At 40.3% G+C, this 24,232-nt stretch overlaps 1 protein-coding gene across 2 annotated transcripts in view; it reads right to left on the bottom strand.

Moving 5' to 3' along the window:
• Nucleotides 1-24,232, bottom strand: part of grik2 (glutamate receptor, ionotropic, kainate 2) — a 384,084-nt gene that overhangs the window by 258,850 nt on the left and 101,002 nt on the right. For both annotated transcript variants that reach the window (XM_055013796.1, XM_055013797.1), the window contains exons 3-4: nucleotides 21,762-21,929; nucleotides 17,333-17,590 (exon numbers count right to left, since the gene is read on the bottom strand). In XM_055013796.1, coding sequence (XP_054869771.1) covers nucleotides 17,333-17,590; nucleotides 21,762-21,929 — 426 coding nt within the window. The remainder of the gene's footprint in view (nucleotides 1-17,332; nucleotides 17,591-21,761; nucleotides 21,930-24,232) is intronic.

The following is a 24,232-nucleotide window of genomic DNA, read 5'->3' as shown; positions in this document are numbered from 1 at the left end:
CGGTTAACCATGTCTCTTAGGACATCATTGATGAGGTGCTGGAAAACTGCGGGGGCATTCGTAAGGCCAAAGGGCATGACCCGGTATTCAAAATGCCCTAGTGGTGTATTAAAAGCAGTCTTCCATTCATCTCCCTTACGGATCCGAATGAGATGGTATGCATTCCGCAAGTCCAACTTTGTGAAAATTGTGGCCCCATGCAGTGGTGTGAAGGCAGAATTAATGAGAGGCAGGGTAAGTATTCTTGACAGTGATGTCATTCAACCCCGGAAGTCTATACAGGGCCTCAGCGTCTTATCTTTTTTATTTACAAAGAAAAATCAAGCTCCAACAGGGGATGAGGAGGGGCGGATAATACCAGCGGCTAGCGAGTCTGTGATGTACATTTCCGTGGCTTGGTGTTCGGGCTTGGAAAGGTTATACAGTCGACTGTTTGGAAGTGTGGACCCAGGAATAAGCTCAATGGCACAGTCGTAGGGGCGGTGTGGAGGAAGAGAAAGTGCCTGCTCTTTACGGAAGACTGGAGCTAGGTCGTGGTATTTTGGAGGCACTGCATCCAGGTAAATGGGCTTAGTAGCCAGGGTTGGGACCGGGGTGGCGGTCATCAGGGCAGATTGAAGGCAGTTCTGGGAACACAGGGGGCTCCAGGAAATTACTAGTTCGGTCTGCCAATCAATCTGGGGATTGTGTTTGCATAACCAGGGGTGACCAAGGACCAGCGGAGGGCAGGAGTGGTCTAACAAACAGAAGGAGATCTCCTCCCGATGGTTGCCAGCTGTAATCAGGGAGATTGGCACAGTCCTGCGAAAAACCCGGGCTAAACGTAGGCCATTCAAAGCCCGGGCCTCCAGGGGCTGGTCCAAGGGTTCAGTGGGAATGTTGAGTTGTCGGGCAATCTGACTGTCCAAAAAGCTCTCCTCAGCTCCGGAATCAATAAGGGCCTGCAGCGGCAGAGTCTGGGACTGCCAACAGAGGGTCACCGCCAGCTGCAAACGATGTGGGGAAGCGGTTGAAGTTCGGCTCACCTGGAGTTCCCCGGTGCCAGGTGAGCCAGGCCTTTTGCTGGTCTAAGAGGGCATGTAGCGATGTAGTGGCCCTGCTTTCCACAGTAGAGACACAGGTTGGCCTCCCTGCGATGCTGTTTCTCCTGTGGGGTGAGTTGTGCCCGTCCCAACTGCATGGGTTCTGGTTCCATACCAGATGTGGGGGTAGGAATCTCCCTTATAGATGCAACAGGCCTGGGGGGTCCGGTGTAGGTCCGCTGTGCCCATCCCAGCTGCATGGGCTCTGGTTCCATCCTGGATGTGGGGGCAGAGAACTCCCTTGTAGGTCCAATGGGCCTGGAGTGTCCAGCATAGGACGAGCAGGTGGGAGTCCGAGAATGATTGTTGACGATCCAGCAAAGTGTAGTGGCAACGTCCGGTCTTTATGGAAGAATGGTGTAGATTGAGAGACACTCCCCCCTGCTTGCTACTGATTGTGATTGACATCACCTGTCCACATACTACACGCCACCAGGGAGAAGAATCTGCTCCTACTTGGCAGCTGAGGTTGAGGTTGTGACAGTAATCTACCTTGTCTTCCCAAGTGGCAATAAAAAGAAGCTCCAGCAAAAATTTGCAAATTGCTTTTAATGTGTAAATACTAACCAATCAAAACTTTGTTTTGAGGACTGTCTTTGGACTGGGCATGCTCTGCATTATTGGATTGAAATATTGGATAGAAGTCCATTATTAGAAAGCAAACATAATTTATTTATCTATGTATAATACATCAGAGACTGATATATTGTGGATTCTTTACTTTTTCTTATCCTACCCTCTGTTCAAATGTGTTGTAAGTGTGCTAAAATAACCAAGTCCTCAGGATGAAAATAGGGTGGAAATAGAATATTTGTGTGTCATTAAACACAACAACCGCAGGCTGTCATGTAATTGGCTGTTTCACTCACAAATCTGTAGTCTTCCTTCACTTGTTTGGGTCTCCTGTCAGTGAACCTCTAAACCAAGCCCACACTATTAGCTCGGATTTCATATCTAATTAAAAAATTAATTACAATTTATTTACATGATTTAGGTTTGATTGCATTACTGTCAAATGTAAGGATACAATACTTGCTTACTATTAAATGTCAGTATATTAAACTTGCGTTTGATAGTAATGCACGTGTCAGTAGTTTTAAGTTAAATCGCTTTACATTATCAAGTCTGACCACTTCAATCCATTTAGCTATCATTTTACAAAGCATGATGAGTAAAAGAAGACTGTCCAGTTACCATACAGTGTTTACCGCCCACCATTTCATCACTGCTGTCAGTCAGGTATTGCGATTTTGCCGTGGGTACAAACCGTGTGAACTCTAAAGGAACAAACTTTCTTGGTCGTGGGAGTTGGATGCCACCTCACATTGAACGCTGGACTAGGACCATGCTCTGACCTCACTATCATGCTTCTATCAAAGGGAAAGGAGGTTGACATCAGACAGACTGCTGTTCTTACCGCGGCCTACTGCATCAGGTGAGTGCCATTAAGCTAACATGAGCGACAATATTGTTTTTGGAGATGTCCATTTTTTATCCATTAGAGGGGTTGTCACAGGGCAGTGAAAGATGTTGGGGTTTTTTTTGCTTGTTTTACTTTATTTATTTTTCTCTGTTATACCAGTGAAATGGTGCATATGACATAGTAACCATTACAGCATTATATCTCCAGGTGTTTCAAACATCTTTGCTCTTTGCTATAACATTGCATTCATTCGACTATCAGAAGAAAATATTAGTTGTACACAGCCTTAACATTATATAGCTTAAGAGCCTAAAAATACAGAAAATACAGGAAACTGTACAGTGTGACAAACTAGCTTTATTGAAGTTTCTGGTCAGTTTAGTTTTATTGTTGCAGTACACATGAAAAGATGATTTGCGCATGTATTTCCGACCATCAGTTGAGTCGACAAAGGTTACGCCAGTTTTGCTTGCTTCTTTTCCTCTGAACATTCAGAGAGAAATTGCTCAGAACAGAAGAAGCCAGGGCTAGTTCTTGATGCGTCATCTGTGAGTGTAGATGGAATCAAGTATCATCTAGGCATGATTCTCTCTTCTGGCTCATGCTCAGGTCTCCCTGAATTTGCTCAGATTGAAAAGATTGTTACAGTTAACACAGAAATTTTGTTTGTCACAAAATGACAGCATTGGTACACTGAGCATTTGAGATCTTACCAACTGCTCTATTATAGTGTCCCTTCTGTGTCTATGTTTAAGATGTCAAAGTTGAATGATGTCCTACCATTATCTGCCTATTGAGTACAAGGTGAACTCATGGTAACAGTGGGGCAGTGGTGGCACAATGGGAGCAGTGGTTGTGCAACGGTTAAGTCTGGACTACCGATCAGAAGGTCAGTGGTTCAAACCCTGATGCAGCCACTGTTGGGCTCTTGACCAAGGCCCTTAACCCTTCCTGCTCCAGGGGCTCTGTACTATGGCTGACCTTGCGCTCTGACCCCGATGGGGATAAGCGGAAAGCAACATTTCACAGTGCTATAATGTTTTTGTGACAAATAAAGGCAAATTATTATAAATTATTAGAACAATAAGGCGTTATTTGCTAATTATCTATATTTTTTTTCCCTCAGATGACTGTGCAACAGAAGCTGATGATGAGGTTTGTTGTCACTGAGGTAGATATCAGAAGATGACAATGACAACCTGACACTGTTCAAGATTTGATTGGCTGGCTCCAAAGCTCACTCCAAGCAAACTACAGCTTCACCTTGCAGTACCAAGATCCTGATTTTAACAATGAGCTGTGTAATCTGACAGAGCTCTCGGAGATCCCAGACAAGCCAACAATCAAAATCATCCCTACGGTTACACTTGTACCTGTCACTTCACCAACTAAAGCATGTGGTGTACTAGACACTGCTCCATCCGAAACATGTAGTGACACAAGCAGCATTGCAGACACAGAAATCCTCTCCAAATCCTCACTGGATAGAAGTTTGCAGTGGCCAGAAGAATTTGAAATTCCCAAGTTTTCTGTGGATGTTGAGTACAGACTCTGACAAGGGAACCTCCTGTATCTCAGGGATGGAGCATATCTCCAAGTGACAAAAGAGCTGAAACATATCCTCGAGAAACTGGCTGAGGTGATCTATACATATGATGCATACCCATCATTTGAAGCTGCTGCAAAAGCTTTAGTGCAAACCCACCCATGTCTCAAAGAAGCAGGCTCATCCTCTGGCTGGGAAGGATGGAAGAATAGTCTGAAATTCAAGATGGGTAACTACAGAAACAAAATGCACCTTCTTGGTCGGCGTGAAGTCACTGTCAGTGGTGGTAGACAGATGGTGGACCTCCCCACAAAGGCATCAAAAAGCCAAGGAAAGGGAAGAACAATTTCCTACCTGAAAATCCAGAGGGGATGTATGACCACAGCCTGGAAACACTGCATCAGGTTGTTGCCAATGAAATGATGAAGACGAAGCATAATGGATCACTCATTAAGAAAGAGATGGACAAGACGTTTGCTCTTCTGAGAAAAGAAGATGCTGAAGACAAGTTTGAGATCAACCAGATGGTACATCGAGGGCCAGTTCTTTTCACAAAAAGCCAGGTTTGTATGTTTATTCTGAGTAATAACAAAGAGGACTATGTCTCAGAATCAGCTTTAGCTCTCAACAACCAGGATGTATGCTGATACCCACCATCATTTGTTCGGGAGGGGGACAAGCCGAGGGTTAGCCCCTCAAACCCTGATCTGACCCCACTGAATGCAGCCAGGGACTGGCAGATGCAAGTCAACCTAGATCAGAGGCTCATTTTCTCTTTGAAGATCACAACAACTGCCCTGCGACCAGACCTCATCCTGTGGTCGAATTCCTGCCAGCTCGCCTACATAATAGACCTGACAGTTCCCTGTAAGGATGCCATCGAAGAAGCATATGAGTGTAAGAAGCTGAGCTACTCCAATCTAGCAGCTGAGGCAGAGGACGGAGGCTGGAAGATAGGGGTGTGCCGGGTGAAGGTGGGATGTAGGGGTTTTGTAGCCAGCACAACAGTAAAACTCCTTAGGGAGGTTGGAGTCAGGGGACAGGCTCACAGAAAAGTCATCAAAGAGCTGGCCAGCACCGCCAAGAGGATGAGCCATTGGCTGTGGCTGAAGAGGATCGACACCACCTTGGCTGCTAAGGTGAACAGCTAACTCCGGGACACACACCCAGGCTTGATCAGTCTGTGGTAGGCCTGCCTCAGCAGAGGGTGTATTGTGATAATTAGCTAAAACACCTTTTGATGCTGGGGTACACAACCGATGATGTGTCCCGCTGGTAAAGCCTTAAAGCAGCCAGCAAGAACTCCCCAATTAGAAGTGGTTGAAATGCCAGGGATTGCAACATCTAGTCCTTTCAACGAACCAATGGCCAAGTAAGTACACAACATACAAGGAATTTGGTTTCAGCTGTTGGTGTCACCCTTGGAATATGGAAGAGAATAATAAAAAATAAAGAAAGTATAGAAAGAAGAACAGGGAGGAAAAAATAGTCGTAATAAAATTAAATATAACACAATATATACAGAAATTCACAGCTAGAAAGGATTATATAAACACAGTAATGCAAAAATTATAATTGCTATAAACCCAGTAGTGCAAATGATAATTGCATGATGCAGTGCAAAAGGCAGAGAATGCTGTTCATGGTGTAAAAAAAATACTGTACACGTCCATTGGAATACTGACTATTGTACAGGTGTGTAGGAATGGCTCAGCTGTTTATCAGGGTGGTGGCAGTGGGGAAGAAGCTGTTCTTGTGTTATTTTTTTCTCATGCATTTTTAACCACGTGATTTTATTAATAGTGCTGCAAGAAGAACACGGAGGCATCTTGTAAAATCAGATGCTAAAGCAAGCACATGCTGTTGAAATAAAAAAGGTTCTTATTAGTGCTCAGGATAATTTATGTTTGACAGTTTGACCATGAACTTGTAGATGGTTTGCTCTTTTATGTTTCAGGTTAATTGTGAGTTCAACAGAGTGGTGGGAAAAAATCTCAAAGACAACTTCTTTCATGCTCTTGACAGTTTCTCTCCAAGTCTAATGGACCTCTTTGGAAGAAAGAAAGACGTCACCAGACAATTTCTGTCTGCTTTCCTCTTCTTTGTATTTCATTTTCTCCTTTTCCCACTATTCTCTCTGCTTTGCACTGTTGTTTTGTCTCTCCCTTTGTGTTCTTAACCCTTCAGTTCTCTCCTGTCATGTCATCTCCTTTTGTCTGCTCCTGTACTTTCCAGTAAATTTGCAATAAAGTCAATGTTTAGAGTTTGTGGAATGTTTTTGAGAAATAATTAAGTCCACTATATTCCAGACCACTGAGCAAACAGACATCAGGTGCCTTTGTCTTTGGGGACTACCAGTCATCTTAGGGGATGAACCTTCTACTTTCTTCAAGTTTTGCACTGTAAGTATCCTCAAGGAGGATGGCACACCCATGCATGTTGTGCTTAAATTTTTGTGAGCAGTGTACTTGTAATGTGCAGATCCAGTTATGGCAGCTGATGAAAAGCCAATATCGTTCTTTTATTTATTATTTTTGGTGCAGTTTGTGTTGTATGATGCTTTTCCTTATAAATACTGGAAGTTACTTTTTGGTGGGCAACATGGAATTATCTCTCAATCTCTGTTTTTTTTCTCTATTAGGATGTGACCAACAAGGATGTGTACAGTAAAACTCCACTGGGAATCCTCTGTGTCACTGAAGAAAAACCTCAGCTCAGCCCACCCAGTGTGGTGATCATCTTGGAGAGGAATGCGGTAATGGATGAACCAGTCAGCCTACCTGAGGCCTTTTGTGTCCTTTTCAGACTCATTTTATGCCCTACACCTGGACTACCTTAAGTACATGAAACACACTTTCCACTTTGTTGAGCAGGTAATGTTAAAGCTGGGTAGAGGTGAGCTGGCACCCTAAATACAGACTTTGAAAAATCAACTTGCAGCATGAAACAGAGTCTGAAACGTAAGCTACTGTCACGGTAGGGGGATGAACCCAAAGTGAGAGACACATAGAATAGGTGGCAGGCAGACTGTATTCAAACGGGTTTATTTACAACAATACTAAAATAAACCAAACAATTTAACTAACGGCCAGAACTCACTACAGGTGAGGGAGGGGGGAAGGCAGGTTCCTGAGGATCGGCAGTCGGGGGAGCTCGGCGGCCAGGGATGATGCCGAGTCCTCTTCGGGGAACGGGGGCCAGGTCGACCATAGCAGTCTGGGGGTCCACACCCCCTATCTGGGGGATGTCATCCAAGGTCCTCCATCTGGAGCCTCCTTGGAAGGGGGTGTCCAGGTCCTCTAACCGGAGGATACCTGGGGGTAAAGGCAGGCTGCGCCGGCAGTTCAAAGGGTGGACTTACACCATTGTCAGAATGCACTGAACAGGCAGGATGATCCGACACTCAGTGGAGTGCAGAGCCAGTTTATATAGTAGACGTGATGATGAGATGATCTGCAGGTGTTGTTGTCCAGCAGCTGCTCTCCCTCTGCACTGCTGGTGATCAGGGCAGAGGGAGAGGGGATATGTAAACAGGCAGAGGAAGGGGGGCTCCAGGCAGGGGCTGTGACAGCTTCTGCTCCATATAGCAAGTATTTTATTACATTTTTGGAAACGTTTGCACTGTTTTTACCTTTTAAGCTCATTGGCTGTAGCATCAGAAGGGGAGCGTTCAAGGTATTGAATGTAATAATATTCCTATGCTTTGCTGTCAGCCTGTTTCTGACAAATGTGACTTTATAATGTAAAAGACTATTACATTTTTCTGTTTCAAAAAACAACTCTGACTTATGTTGAAAATTTTGAAAGAAAAAATTGAGAAAGCACACTCTTTACTTGAAAAGTATATTTACAGAAAAATCTGAAATCTATCTATCTACATTTGCAGGAAAAAAAATTCTGACAAAAAGTTGAATCTGATAACAGCATTATGCAGACGAAAATTCATCAGTGTTACATAAACTGTAAAGGTTTGTTTTGATTGTGAGATGTTGACCGTTTACATTCTTAAAGGCCAATACATGCACTGACTTTGATATTTCAAGTGAAAAAAAAAATTCTCAGGTAAATTTGTGGCCAATTGTGTTTAGCCTCAGTTTTATGAAGAGTTTTAAAGAAGTTGATTTGCATTCATATTAATAAAAGGAAAAACTATATGGTTGTGTTTTGATTTTTTATTTCTTTTTTTCCCCCAATTTCGTAGTTGAGAGAATCATAAATATAAATATTTAATGACTTTTAACTTCAAATATTAAGTTTAATAATTGGGCAAGGCAATTAATATTACTTAAGATTTAAGTTAAATCAAGTGCAGTGTACTTCAAATAACAATTCCATCCCTTGAAGCATTTAAGTTGAATTCACTCAAGTTTTCATTATGCACTACTTATTTTTTTTTTTAAAGGCAACCAATTTTCTCAATTTTTTTTTAGCAGATTCAACTTATTTGGGCTTATAGTGCAGCAGTAAAGCAGGAATTGCTTGCTAAGGTTATTTTCTCAGATTTTAGAAAGGTCCTTGATTGGAAGGTATGAACTGACTATTGGCCTAGTCTCTTCCTAGAATCTCTAAAAGTAGAATGGGAGGCAGAGCCTTCAGTTATCAGCTCCTCTCCTGTGAAACCAGCTCCCAGTTTGGGTTCGGGAGGCGGACACCCTCTCTATTTTTAAGACCAGGCTTAAAGCCTTCCTTGTTGACAAAGCTTATAGTTAGGGCTGACTGGGGGACCCTGAAGGGGTCAGCTGGTGTCTTCATTTGTACAACTGACTTCCCCTTTGTCCCTTAGTTCTGCCCCTAGTTCTGCTGCTATAGGCCTAGGCTGCTGGGGAACCTCTCTGGATGCACTGAGCCCTTCTCTAACTACCTATGTATTTACTATATATACCATTATTGTATTACACTAACTCTGTTTCTCCCTGTGTTCTTTCTCCGAGTGTCCCTGGTCCCAGAGCTGGATGCTTCAGATCTGTGGTTGTTCTCCCACCAACTGGCCTAATCTCCATCTGTGGGATGCTGCTGCTGACCTTCCTCCAGTCCACTGCTTCCAGCTGCCCATTTCCACCAATCTACTCTGCATCGCCCTCACTATACTTGATTTGCTCATCTATTATCATATTTTTGAATTTACCACCAGCTATATATGTAGTATATTTAATGCCAGAGCTGTACAGCATAGCAGTAAACTATAATCAGTTTCCATGTTAGTTGTACTTTGCATGTATCATCTGTCTTATCATGCATGTATCAAATTGTGTGTTTTATGTTTCTTGTCCCCCCCCACCCCACTCTCTACCTCTATCCCTCTACCCCTCTATCCCTCTACCACTTCTGTCCCTCTCAACCTGCCCGGCCAGCAGCAGATGGGTCCCCCGACATAAAACGCCGGGTTCTGCTTGAGGTTTTTTTCCCTGTTAAAAGGGTGTTTTCCTTGCCACTGTCACCTTTTGGCTTGCTCTGGGGTTCAGGCATATGGGTTCTGTAAAGCATCTCGAGACAATCTGACTGTATTTGGCGTTATATAAATTAAATTGAATTGAATTGAAATTGAAGAAAAGCACTCAGAGAGCAATACTCCGCCAAGATTGTTCATTCTCTGACCTTGCGCTGAACACAGACATGTGTTACGCATGTGTGCGTGAATCGCCTGACCTAAATATGTAGTGGGCGGCGGGAATTGATGGGACTCAGAAACACCCCCACCATTTAATCAATCGTTTCTTGTATCAATTTCGATAAGTCGGCAACGGTGGATTTGTAGTAGGATCACATGATCGTCAGTGGGGAACTGACGCAGCGTTCACGTGTTGTGATGGTTACAGTGACGTTGTGCAGGCCGCCATATTTTGCAATGGGAAATTTTTTACAAATCCGTGGATCCAGACAATAAGCTGCATCACTGCCAAAAATCTAACCACTTGGTCCTTGTGTCATTTCTGACCTTCCCTGAAATTTCCATCCAAATCCGTTGGTCCATTTTTTAGTAATGTTGCACAGGACAGACAGATTCACAGAGAAATGTAGCTGATCATCACATAACTTCACTGCATTCTTTGGCGGAGTAACAATAAAATAAATATTGTAGCATCGGATTTGTGTATGATTGTGTTCATTTGCATTTACTTTATTTTCTTTATTCTTTTGGTGTTTATTTATGTTGTGCCTTATTTGGTCAGATATTTTATTGTTTTGTGTTTGCTTATTGAACTGCTCGGTGTCCCAGATGTTGGTTCCGCATTCCTATTGTTTTTGGTACAGCTGATGTAATTGTGGTACAGTGGGACAGCTGGTAAGAGCAGTCTGTGTTTGTTGTGCTGAGCAGTGAATAAAACCTGCAGAAAACTGTCCAGTTATGCTGGGGATGTTTAGCATGGAAGACAGCAAAAGACATGAGCATAAAAACGCAAAATAATTGTTACCAGCCTGACATACAGCCTTGGAAACGGGTGAGTCGACAAATATTTAAGGGTTACAATATGGTTGCTACTTCGCGGATTTTCGTCAATCGCGCGAGGGTCTGGAACGTAACCCCCACGATGGAAGAGGGACCACTGTATGTATTTGAATTCAAGTGTTCATGGTATTCAGAGAGAGGACAATGTTGATAGGAACAGGACTGATGCCTGGAAGTGACATGGCAAGGGAAGGCTTAATGTAAGGCCTTCTGTAGTTGGAGCAGGATTAGGTGTTTTGATTTTGACATGGTATTTCCTAGAAGGGCAGGATTTAGTGCCAGCGGACCATGATGCTTAAGATGGCAGAAACCCCACTGTCGACTTATGCACAAGGGTTGGTCCATTTTAGCAGTAAGAATGCAGAATGACTCTGAGGACAGATCAGAATCCTCTGACATAATCAAAGGCAGAAGGTTAGTGCAAATGCTGTGATAAATAAGCAACTTAGCTTACAACTGCATATTGTTTAATTATTACTACTAACGTCTGTCTTCAAGAATTCTTGCCTCACCGCCTCCCTGTGACAGCCTGTACTAGGCTAGGCTAACTTTCTGGAGTCTATGGAGTGCTGCTTTAAAGTAAGAGACTGCTTATGAAAGGAGACTGTTTATGCATGGAGTGAGTCCAGAGACCCCCCTAAGATGTTCAGAGGTGCAGGAATCCTGATTAAATGAGTTCTCCCCCCTGTCCATCTGTGTTAGCAATCTCACCAGCACCAAGGTTACACAATGGCGGAGGCTAATGATAGCGTCAACTAACCGACAACCAGCCTTCGTCTTGTGACACCTGTCTGACTCTCAGCTCTTATGAGTTCCTGGTACTTGTCACAAAGCCCAGCCAAACTGTGTACTCTTTTAAAAAACTCTTTTTAAGACTGATGATGGATCGTTGGACTATGTTTTTAATGTGGCTAGTGTTTTACTTAGCCTGGGATTTCGGAGGCACTCTCCTGTCTCCCAACTGTTTGTCTCAACCCTAGTACAGCAGGGAGCTGCTGTTGCAGTGGAATACGTTCGACCGACCAGCCGATCTGAACCTTTACATCTGGAAGGGCTTCTGAGAAGATCCACTTCTCAAGGACCCCTGGGTGGTCGATACTGAAAGGTACGGAAAAGAAGAAGAAGAGGCGCCGCTCGTTAAAAACTAAAAAGTCAGCTGCTCTCACGCATGGTCAATCCTTGGTTTTGTGGCTAGAGTTTGGTTGGGTTATATTAGGGTCAGTGTGTTGTTCGCTGGTCTTAATAAAACCCTGTTTAAGTGGATCTGTCTCTGCCTGCTGTGTGTGTGCCTGCAATCTGGGTTCAGACCCCTCTGGTCCATGACATCTACAGTCAAGCCTGAAATTATTCATACCTCTAGCAAATTTTGACTTAAAGTTACTTTTATTCATCCAGCAAGCTTTCCAGATATGAACGTAGGATAAGGATGTATCACTACCAGAAGTAGCTCTACTGAGAAAATGTAGGCAGACTCTGAAGAAGGTGCTCATTTTTTGTTTTCTACTAAGCAGGCATTATGTTAGATGGTGTTACAGATAAGTAATGGAAATAAGAGCACTGCATACAACTGAGGTGTTTGATAAGGAGCAGTGTTTTCTCTGGAAGACAATAACCTCTTTTTGTAGACCTTTTACACGCACGCACACACACACACACACACACACACACACACACACACACACACACACACACACACACACACACACACACACACACACACACACACACACACACAAATGGAAGGGAAAACTTCAAAAAGTAGACGCAGGTAATGATAGGGTGAATTTGTTGTTTGTTGTCTTTCTTTCACTTTTGTATTTATCTGCTGGTTTGGAAATAACTGGATTTAAAGGAAATGTGTCCACGTACTATATCCATCTCCTTCAGAATTCATTACAAAATCACTCTCCTCACCCATCAGTGCATTCATGGCAATGCTCTTGACTATCTAAAAGAACTCCTCTGCCACTAAACATCCACACGAAACCTCTGCATCAATAATTGTTACCTCCTCTGCCTGCCCAGAACCAAGATCCGGACCGTGGGAGACAGCCTTCAACTCAGCCGTCTGAGCTCCCTCCCCGACCACCTGAGAGCTTCACAGAGAGTGGATGTTCTGAAAAATGTCCTAAAGGCCTTTCTCTTTGACAAAGCTTTTAATTAAACATGTCCCTGAAATTTCTATTTTTTTTCCTGTTTTGTTTTTATCCTTTTATATTTTTAATGTGGCACTCTGAGATTTTGCTGAAATGAAAACTGCATTACAAATAAAAAATATTATTATTATTATTATTATTATTATTATTATTATTATTATTATTATTATTATTATTATTATTATATTCCAGTCTCCACATATTTTCTTTTTCGAGTTTTTCCCAAACTGAACCATTCTCTAATTGGAAACACACTATATTGTTTGGTTAAAGACAAATGGTGGTGTGAAATCTATAATGTGAACAGCAGAAAGAACCACTTTTTCCCAAGACTGTGTTTTATTGTATAGTAGTGTGTTGTCCCTTATGACCTAATCAAACTTTGCTGCAGCAGCAGCTGTAATAGCAGCAGCAGCAGCAACGTTCCACGTAGTTGTATGGATGTTATGGCTGGCTGGGAGAGCTAAAACACATGCTGCTGCCATCTCAGTTTTGCTATTATAAAGTTGAGCTGTTAGAGGAGTCCCATTATGGTTATTGATTTGCTTGTTTGCTCCCTGCTTGCGGAAAAATAACACATAGAGAGAGATCATTTTCTACCCCCTTTATATCCCATTTGCAAAAAGTGACATGGTTGAGAACAGCAAATACGGGTTCAAGGGAAGAAGCTGTGAGAATCTGCTGAATAGAAACATCCTGCTATACTTACTTTGAGTTGTAAAAGAAAAATTCTTAGCAACGCAACAAGAATACATGTAAATTCTGGTCCTGTAAGAACCTCCTCAAGAACTGCATTAAGATCTGATTTCTGTTTGTCCTCAATGTCCACCACTGATGCTATCTGCCCTCCCTATCAAGTCACCTGTGTATATGGTGACACTGACAAGGTAAAGTTGTTTGGATGTTGAGCCAGGATCTCATTTCCAATCACCAAGACAGAAAATCAATCCATTATTAACCCCTTAGTGAACTATCTCTGTCCACTTTACAACTTAATTAACAAAGGTGGTGGGAAAAACGACAATCAATTCCTCTCTTAAGACCTGCAGTCCCACCCCTCAACCCGCTCTATATGCACATGCTTACACATACATTACACATCCATATTCTTTTTGAGTTTAGTTTTCAGGATTCTCTTGAGAAATTTGGGTTCTGACGCAAATTCACCTGCTGGCAGGTGAGCAATATTAAAGTGACAACTCAAGCAACATTTATTATTGGACACAAATTTCTTGCTAAATCTGACTTTTTTTAGCCAGTTGCTTTCACCTTGAACATCTATATGTTTTTCTTAATGCTCACAAGCTCAAATATTATTAGGTATAGATGTGTTGTGGGAATCCCTAAAAAATATCTGTGTTCTGGATCAAATATTTTACTAAATTGCAATTAGGCACCATAGTGCTAACAGGTGTTGGTTTTTGTCTAATATCTCTGAAAAAGCCGATGTGGCTGGAAAAGCAGGTCCAAATTTGTTGGACTGTAACTTTCACATGGGTAGCCTTAAAATACGTAAAAGGAATTATAGTATGCTATCTTGTGCATGGAGATTCAAGTCCGAAAGACACAATGTGTTTTTCATTATTCATGTGTGTTGTGGTAACTCATGTTACACATTTTAATTAGCCATTAATCCTTCTATATCTGTACTCACACTGTGCTCCAGCTGTACATTTGATCCTGTGCATACTGAGTGTGTATGCAGAAACTTAATGGTTTCTTCTTCCTTAAATGGATTATCAGAAGATCTGGTGCCTTGCAATGCAATACTGTGTTTAACTAGGGTGGCAGAATGGGTTTGCCCCATAGATGTATTAACGTTTGTCCACTGACAAGTCCAGTAAAGTTCTGTTTAAACAAGATGCCAGCATGTTTGACAAAAAGAAAAAGAGAAATAACTTTACTTTTACTCATTGTGCTACATTGTACACCCAATGCACTCTCTGGAAACTGAAACTGCTTGAACTGCAAGACTGCTGAACAAAATTTCTGGCATTCCAGATATCCAATCAATTATTTGAAAGCCGGATCGTAGATCATTTAGGAGTTAATCAGGAGTAGCAACCCTCTTAAAACTGTAAGTGAAACAACAGTTGAGCTGCCAGATTTTGGTCATTTTCCAGTGTCAACCAGGGGTGACCAAACTGCAGCACTAAGGACAGGAAGGCTCTCCAGTGTGTCATTAAGACAGCACAGTTCATCTGTGGAGCAGTCTTCCCCCAACTACAGGACATTTACATCACCTGGGTCACAAAGAGAGCCCACAGCATCACCAAGGACCACACCCACCCACAGCACACACTTTTCACACTCCTGCCGTCTGGCAGACGCTACATGAGTGCTAAAGCAAGGACCACCAGACTAAAAAACAGTTTCTATTCACAGGCCATCAGGCTACTAAATCACTGACTCATTAGCAATATCTATAAATAGCAATATTTTGTACATATCTGATGCCTTTGCACATATTCCTCGCCTGTTTACATATGACAGCATTGCACAAGATGCCAACATTTGCACAGAGAATTTATTTGTAACTATTTTTGTCTTATTTTATTTTTATTCTTTCAATTTAATTTTATTTCTTTTCATTTCATATTATTTTGTTTGTTATTTCAGTTGTGTGAAGGGAACTCATGAAATAAGAATTTAATTACTCAGGCTAACCACTGTGTTTCTGCTGTGTGTATGACAATACAGTTCTTGAATCTTGAATTCCACACATTCGTCTGTCTGGCTTTTATGATTATCTTGGGCAGAACTTCCATTCCCTGTACCAGCTGACTTACTACTATTAACCTGTCCAATGTGGAAACCCTTTAATTCAGAGATGCCTCGTTCATTTAGGCCTGGCTTAGTCTGCAGAGATTTAGGCTTGGAAAAACGTCACTTCATCTGTTGCGAAAACTAACAGGAAAAATTGAAAAAAAAATTAAGAAGACCAGAAAAAAGCAATCTGGAGTTACAAAGTAAAGGTATTTTGGGATTTTAAGTGTCCAAAGTAAAAGTAATCACGATGCAAGAAGCCCTCCTTCAAATAGCTGGGTAGTTCACTCTCAAACAAAATCTATCATATTTGATAAGATCATTATTTGTTTTCAAGGCTGTAGCTACTATTGTGAATACTACGGTCATAATCATGTTAGCAAAGTGACAGGGGTTTGTGATATAAATGACAGCTTCATTGTATTGAAGTATCCCAATAACGACTTTGTGACAAAGACCCAGCAAGAACAATACCAGTATACTGAATTCTGGCCTTTTATTATTGTTATTATTATTATTATTATTATTATTATTATTATTATTATTATTATTATTATTATTATTATTATTATTATTATTATTAATAAATACACCTGTGATTATCCTACTGTGAAATGTCAAAATATCTGAAGTTAAAAAATAGCTAATAGTATTCTTGTCAGTCAAAGACGGTACACTCTTTGAGCCTTGAGCTACACAAGCACTTGAGCGATTGAGTTACAATCTCTCTACCCTTGATCAGATGTACTTAGTTACGTTTCACCACTCTCATCATAGTACTATATCTATGTGAGTGACTCAAGTCAAGTGGTCGACTGCTTGTTTGTAATCTACATTTAGCATATGACACCACAGAGCAGGGCTTATGTGGCCTGGATGTTAAACACAATGAACGACTGCTCCAGTACTGGGATCCAGGCCAAACTGGTCCCAGTGTGTCTGTTGGATGGAGCTCTGGGAGGCCTGGCAGCCTGTTTTCAGGCTGGCACACACTCTGACCTCTGGTATATGATACATGTACCCAGCCTGCTGGCTTATCTGACAGCCACTGACCTGAACTGTAACAACAGCAAGGTTTGAGCAAGGTGTCGCTCCCTGAGTAACAAGAAGGTCTTCTGCTGTCTCATAATTTTTAATTTCACAATCTGCAAATGGTGGAATATTCAGTTGTTGAGGGGCAAAAGTTAATACTGCTAATCCACATTACTGCAGGTTATAGTTCAAATAATTTGTATTTAATTTAATATTATTTTTTATTAATTTAAAAACCACAAAAAGACAATAGCACACGAAGAAAGGACACAATGTTTGCCAATTTTATAAATGAATATTTATGTCAATATCTATAGATATCACAAAAACTATTGAATGTATTGGATCAACATTTCGTCCTTTAATTTAATTAAGGTCAGGATAAAGCCTATGGATTTTGGTGATAGTTTTCCCTTGGTGCCACCATGAAGTTGACTTTAGAAGTTTTAATTCAACTGTCTTGACACATGCTGAATGGATTGACATGAATTTATTCCCAAAAAGGACAATTATTAACAATTTGGTGCTTGTCTTGCATGTACTGAACCCGGACCCTAGTAAGGTCATGTCATCATTAGGTCAACAATATTATTTTGTACACTGTACTACTTTTTATATGGCCAAATGTCTGAAAAAACAAACAAAAAACAATCCCATTAACTTCAGTGGTACATTTGGAAATGTTAACTAGTGTGCTAGCACACTATCATAAACAAAACTAAGAAAAGGAACAGTAAGCAGAAAACACACAAAAAAAAATGCATGAAGATTTGTGCAAGAATGAAAAATTGCCCTCTTAGTAACTACTGAACAATTGGTATGAAACACAAAAAGCAGAGGAACTATCAGCAAAGGTAGATGAAGTGTTTGTGGTCTTACCAGTGCTGTCATCATAAACCACAGTGACCGTCTTCCACTTGAAGAAGTGGACCAGGTCCAGGATGGCCCGGCTCAGGGAGGAGAAGTCTGGATAGAGGCTTACGTAGAACACATCTCTGTTGTCTGATACCTGGTGCTTCCATTTGGTCTGGATGTGTGGGACCCCCAGGGCATTGCAAATGGACTGGACCGCATTGGCAGAGGAACTGTGTGAGGGACCGAATATAGCTGCCACCCCAAGAGAAAGCTGGTCACAAGCTAGAGAGGGGAAAAATTTGACGAGTTAACATCCTTCCATCGCAATCCTGTCTATCAAAAAGTAATGTTCCTATGCAGCTAAATTACATTCTCAGTTATGTTTTCAGGGAAACATATTGTATTCCAGTAAGGTAACTGAATGACATTGTAAACTCAAAGAAGAGCAAAAAAGTCTGTATGAGGATGTTGTTTTTGGAAGTGGTGGTGGCATACGTATTTCACTGAGCTATTTTTAGCTGAAGTTTCATATTCAGTAACTGTTTAGGTTTAGGCCACAAAAATACTTGATTAAATTGAGGGAAATATCATGATTTATTGTAAAATATAACACTTTTTAAAAAAAGTTTCCCTCCATTTTCTGGGTTTCCAAATTGACAAGACCCACCCCATATCAAGTGATAGCTGCAAAACTATACAATTATTTCCAAAGACATTTTGTGTAGAAATGTATATGTGACACAAGCAAAGGTAACCTGAGAGAAAATGTTATTACCCTCACAACGAAAATGAAAATGCAGTTTAGTTGTATAGGAACATAATTCTTTGAAGAAAAGACTACCTACTGGGATGTAATGTGTTCATAACGACCTGTGTTTCATCCTCAACTACTGGTTGAGGCTCTGATCCAAGTAGAGTGAGTCAAAAGTGTAAGAAACTGCAGAAGACTAATAAAAGTAGGTAAAACCTGCACAGTTTTTTGATTTTGGCAATAAAGGTATTTAGTGTATGTAGTTGCCTCTTAATAGTTAGTATGGCTGTAAAACTGTATGGTAATTGAATCTGCTAGACTTACCATTACAACACTAAATGTGGATTCATCTGCCACTGAAATACACAAATACTCATGCATGCATCTTCTCCTGTTTGCATTTGCTGATATCAGAATAGTTTAGTGAGGAAATTGCTTAACCCTTTTAATGATAAATTGTATATTTGTGAACTACTTTTCAAGACCTGTAACCTCACAAGAATCAATGGTAATGTTGTCAGAATGTACTGAGAGATGGACAAACGGAATAAAACCAGCCTTATCTGTTTAATGGAAAAGCCTACTTCATATTAAAGGTCTTTAAGAGTATATTAGCCCAGATTGACAGACAAAACAAATAAATGCAAAATGGTATTTTTCTGAGAAAAATACTGTGTTGAGTTTTATTGGCTCTTTCCTGTTTCAGCATTACAATGCCCTTTGCATTAAGCCCTCTTCTTTAAAAAAATGTTTCTCCAGTTTGGTGCAGAAGAACTGGGCTGCATCAAGTCCTGACTTTGACCCCATCCAACACCACTGAAATGAAAAGGAATCACTATGTTCTTTTCACTGGGAATGTGAGCAAATCTCTGAGCATGGGTATATTTCTTTTGGAATAAAATGTCTGTGTATTTCTGACCATTTAGTTTGTAAAGATGCATACCTCATATATTTTTATATTGTATGCTATTGAAATATCAACTGATATCAATTACACAAACTGAAGTGTGTTACATTTCCAAAAACTAAAGCTAAGGCCATGTTTGAGAACAGTTTGAGCTTGCTCTCATTAAATTGCATTTGGATGACACATCATACACGTACAAACAACTGCGTATCTTTGTATTAGCTTGACTGTGCACTCTAATTACCTTATTTGATATAAGGGAGTTGGGTAAATCACTAAGACAGGATATAATGGCCCGTAATTGATAAGAGACTTGAACTGTCAGCCTGATGCACACACAAAATAGATTATAACACTTTATTGGCTGTCTCGAGGGTCCAAACAGGTCTTTGAATTACTGCTGCTGAGTCATTACCTGGAACCAATCAATTCTCTCTGTTTACATTTGAAGTGTTCAGCCATTTCTCCCTTGCCTGATTATAATTGTCACAATCTAAGCCACACTGTAGATCACAAGCCTGGGGACTTGATTTACAATGCAAAACAGCCACGGCATACCACGTGTGCATCTGTGCACACTTACATCCATGTACACACACATTATATATATATATATATATATATATATATATATATATATATATATATATATATATATATATATATATATATATATATGTGTGTGTGTGTGTGTACAGAAAGAAGAAAGAATTTAGAAATCAAAATGTATTCTCATCTTTTGACGGATCAAAGTACCACCTTTGGCAGACAAGACAGCTGAACACACTCGTGGCATTCTTTCCACAATGGAATTCAAGTATTCTTCAGAAAGTTCTTCCCATTCAGTTGCAGAAGTTCCCATAAACGTGTGGCACTTGTAGGTTGCTTTGCTTTGACTCTTCTATCCAGTTCAACCGAAACCAGCTCCATGGGGTTTAAGTCTGGAGACTGTGCTGCCACTCCATGTTTTCAAGCTTACCATCTTGTTGTTTTTTCCTCAGGTAGTTCTGGCAGAGCTTGGACTTATGTTTTGGGTCATTTTCTTGCTATAGGATGAACCCCTGACCAACTAGGAACATACCAGAGGGTACTGCATGGTGCTGCAGATGGTTCAGGGTTCCTCTCACTCTGTGCAAGTCCCTGACCCTGGATCCACCAAAACAGCCCCAGACCATCACGCTTCCTCCTCCATGTTTGACAGTTGATGGCACACACTGAGGAACCATCCTTTCTCCTACTCGACAACATACAAAAATCCTGCATGATGAACCAAAGATTTCTAATTTTTACTAACTTTTCCATTGTTGATTGCCTTTTCCTCTCCATTTTATAACAACACATTACTTTCTGCAGTACAATACTGTTCAAATAATGCTGTCAAGGGTTTGGTGCCATGGTGTGTTCCAACACTATTTTTATGCAGACAGACGGGATTGTAAGTAATCAAGAAAAGTTGGGACACCTGTAGGATTTGGCAGCACCAACTTTCAAGGCTTGATCAACCTCCATTGCTGCAGAAAAGCTTTAAGTTATTAACCCATTTCTTGTTCCCTGAAAAAGGCCTTTTTTTATAATTCTGAAATGCACATTATTTTCCCCATTTTGGGTAACCTTACCTTTTTTAGAAAACCTCTGGCAGTTCACCAGTTACCTTTGTACCATTTCAAGTTATTCATTGGACTTGAACTACTTGAATTTCAATGAAAAACAAGAAAAATCGGGACATTCTATTTAGAAGATGCACCTTTGGCCAGAGTGACAGGTGGATAGGTGGACAATGCAATTTTACCTCATTCCTCTTTGCTAAATTGCTTCATAGAGTCTGGGCTCTGACTTGGCCACTCCACAACATTAGCATTGTTATAAAACCACTTCTGTGTAATTTTGGCTTTATGCTGTCTTACTAGTAAACAAACATTCTTCCAAGTTGCAGTTCTCTTACGGGCTGCATCAGGTTTACCTCCAGGATTTCCTCATGTTTTGCTGCATTCATTTTACCCTCTACCTTTACAAATGCCAGGGCCTGCTGTTGAGACACTTCACAGTGGGAATGATGTGCTTGAGATGATGTGTGGTAATTGTGTCTGCCAAGCACAGTGACTACTACAATGACCAAAAAGGTCAATTTGGGTAATTTTTAGTTGACTACAGAATGTCCCACAAACATTTTGGTGAACACTATAATTTACAGTTAATATGAACTTCTTTCAACATTGGCTTTCTCTTTGCTAGTCACCCATAAAGTTTAGACTGATGAAGAACAGGCAACTGTTGAAGTTTGTAACTCCTTCACAGGAGTCATAGGTGTCTTGACGGCCTTCCTGATTGGTCTTTATCTTGTATGGGCACTGAGTTTTTGAGGACAGCCTGTTCTTGGCAGTTTTACACATGTAGCATATTCCTTTAATTTCTTAATGTTTGATTTAACCATAGTCTACAGGATATCCAGTTCACCTTTTCACAGAGTTGCATGGAGTGCAGTTCATTGTGTACTTATAACCAGGAGTTGCGATTCACTTGAGACTGGGCTTTCCAGATGCAGGTGTCTTTATACTGCTATCACCTAAAGTACATTCACTGGACTGAGATGATCTCCAATTCACTAATTGTGAGACATGTAGCACCCATTAGCTGCACCCGTGTTGAGCTACATGAGTCATTTTAAAGGAGGCAAATACTTATGAAATTACTTATTTTACATTTTAAAATGTTTAACATTTTTTCTCCTTCACCCCCCTTGGAAGCCAAGAGCATTCAGACACTTGAAACAGATCTTCCAAAAAACACTTCAATACCTTTTCTGGAGGCTTCAAAGCTGTCATAGATGTTTATCCTTTGGATGTCGTAGGTCAGTGTGGTGTTTGGCAGTAGGGTTCTGTTCCTGTTGATTGTGTTTAAAGCAAATTTAAAGGCTAGTTCCTCAGCACCAGATGGGCCACTTTCAATGGACTCAAATATCCCCCCTGTCAAAGAAGGAGACACATGTGATTAGCAACTGTAAGGGGTTAAATTAAAAAGATGCAATAGTGATAACTACATGGGGCATTCGATTATACTAGCAATTAAAGATAGAAGAAGTACCCCCAGCAAACTGGTGGTATCAGAAAATGACTTCTAACCTAAAACATTATATAATCAGTAAGAAAGAAAAGAAAATACATTTTAAATATAAACCATTAGTTACTGCTGTTCAAAAAAATTATTCTTCACCCAAAATCAGAGCATATAACTTAATTTTTCATTGTAGTCGCTACATCATTATAAAAAAAGAGCCTTCTAGAAATGTTTTTTCTCACAATGTGGCCTCCATTAATCATCAAACTATGAACAGAACACAGATGTTTCCTGAATCTTTACTTACCCATGACTAAAATTACCTATCCAGCAAATTAGACAGCTAATAAAATATGGAGCTACTAAAATTTACTCCTCAAGTCAACGCAAATGAATAAACTTTTTTAGCAGAAGCTAAATATTACCCTCTAGCTCCAACACATTCTACTTGAGACACAACTGAAATAAATGTTCCCTTCAAGTCCTTGTAAACACACTAACTACCCAAAATGTCAAGGGCAAGTTGCTACTGGACAGAAACTTGTTATTGTAATATTGTTTGGATGTAATCTGTGATCACCTACAAGTAATGTCATGATTGCAATATTAAACAGGACAGGCCATTACTGTAATGCCTTATATATCAGTTTATCCTGTTACTGCTAGAAAGAAGTGCTATAATATAGGAAGTTATACAGCAATATTCAGCTCCTCTTCTTCGGCTAACTTAAAGACATTCCCTTAGGAAGATGTACCATCACTTATTGATATCTTGATTGTCATTCATGTGTCCTCTCTACCTTTTTTTCTGAGTGCTTCATCTTATATCATAAGTCATGTTTACTGGTTTTGGAGGTAGAAAGGACTTGCTTTCTAATCAATAATTATAGTGGTATTAAAATCTACTGAACCTTTTGCTCCAGTAATTAAGCACCCCTAGTACTGTAGACCCTGAATTAGTAGTACTGTGAAAGTCAGGACTGACAATGGGTCAGCTTAGTTGATTCTTAATTTAGAAATAATATAAATAGTTTGGGGAGCCTTGGTAATCAGCAGACCTGTGATGTAAGGAAGATTCTGGCTCAATTTGTATATTTACACACTGTAATGTTTTCTTTAAATTGATTTCCTCATTTCCCTTTGCTCAGTGTCTATTGTACTGACTATACTGTGAAATGTTTGCAAAGTCAGGGTTAAGGTCAATTTTAGTAGCACAGTTTACTTTTTTTCACATAGTATACATTTTCTGGAAATTTCTTTTTTGCTTGTATATGTGAAAAAAAACAAATACATTTACAATACAGAGCAAGCATTTTAAGCATGTTAGATGTTTAGATCTTAAGTTATAAAGTGCACGTATATTACATGATTTCTGAACATGATAATGGATCTATATCTTTGAAGAACACCATATACTGATAACGCTGTGAAGAGAATGTGCTGCTTTCAGGATGTCTTCACTTTAAAGTATGTCTATACTCTGGTTCAAAAGGCATAAGGATTGGACAATTACTACCAAAATGTTTTGAAACAGTACTAGATTGCTTTTTATGCTTTTTTGTGTGCAGGCTTTCATAAACGACTCATTAATAAATAGTTGAAATTCATAATTCAGTTGTTCACATTTGTTCTGAATATTCAACCAGAGTAATCCAGGCATCCAACCCATTTTCTAACAGTGAACATTTTCTATGAAGAAAACAAAAGAAAGAGAAAAACAAATCATAACTAAGAAAGCTTTTAATATCTTGTACTGTCGAGAATGACTTATTATTCTCATGACAGCGAAAGCAACTTGATCCAAGGAATATTTAAAACCTAGAATGCTTCCAGTATGAAGCCCTGGAAAACACTTTTCTTCAGAGAGCCAGTGAAGTGTTTTTAAAAGTGTGGGCCTTTACAGCTACAGCCCTCTAGTGAATACTTCTGACAGGCAGCAGATGAATGGACTAAGAGGAAGCTTAGAGAGTTGGGGGGAGGGCAGGTTCTGTGATCATTTTACTGTGATTGGCCAGTGAATCAATCAATCAAGCCCCTGGGAAGCAGTGCAGAGGAATAGTGAGAGAATGAAGTGTTTTGTTTAGGTTAGCCCTATGGTCAGGCCCTGCTTACTCAATATCAGTCAAAGGTAACTCGGAGTCTTTGCTTTATTTACTCCAACTAAAACCACTCTGCAGGACTTTCCAGTGTGGATGGAATCTGTACAGACACT

The sequence above is a fragment of the Amphiprion ocellaris genome, chromosome 9 (genome assembly GCF_022539595.1).
Source record: "Amphiprion ocellaris isolate individual 3 ecotype Okinawa chromosome 9, ASM2253959v1, whole genome shotgun sequence".
NCBI lineage: Eukaryota > Metazoa > Chordata > Actinopteri > Pomacentridae > Amphiprion > Amphiprion ocellaris.
This window is presented reverse-complemented; position numbering and strand designations above follow the sequence as displayed.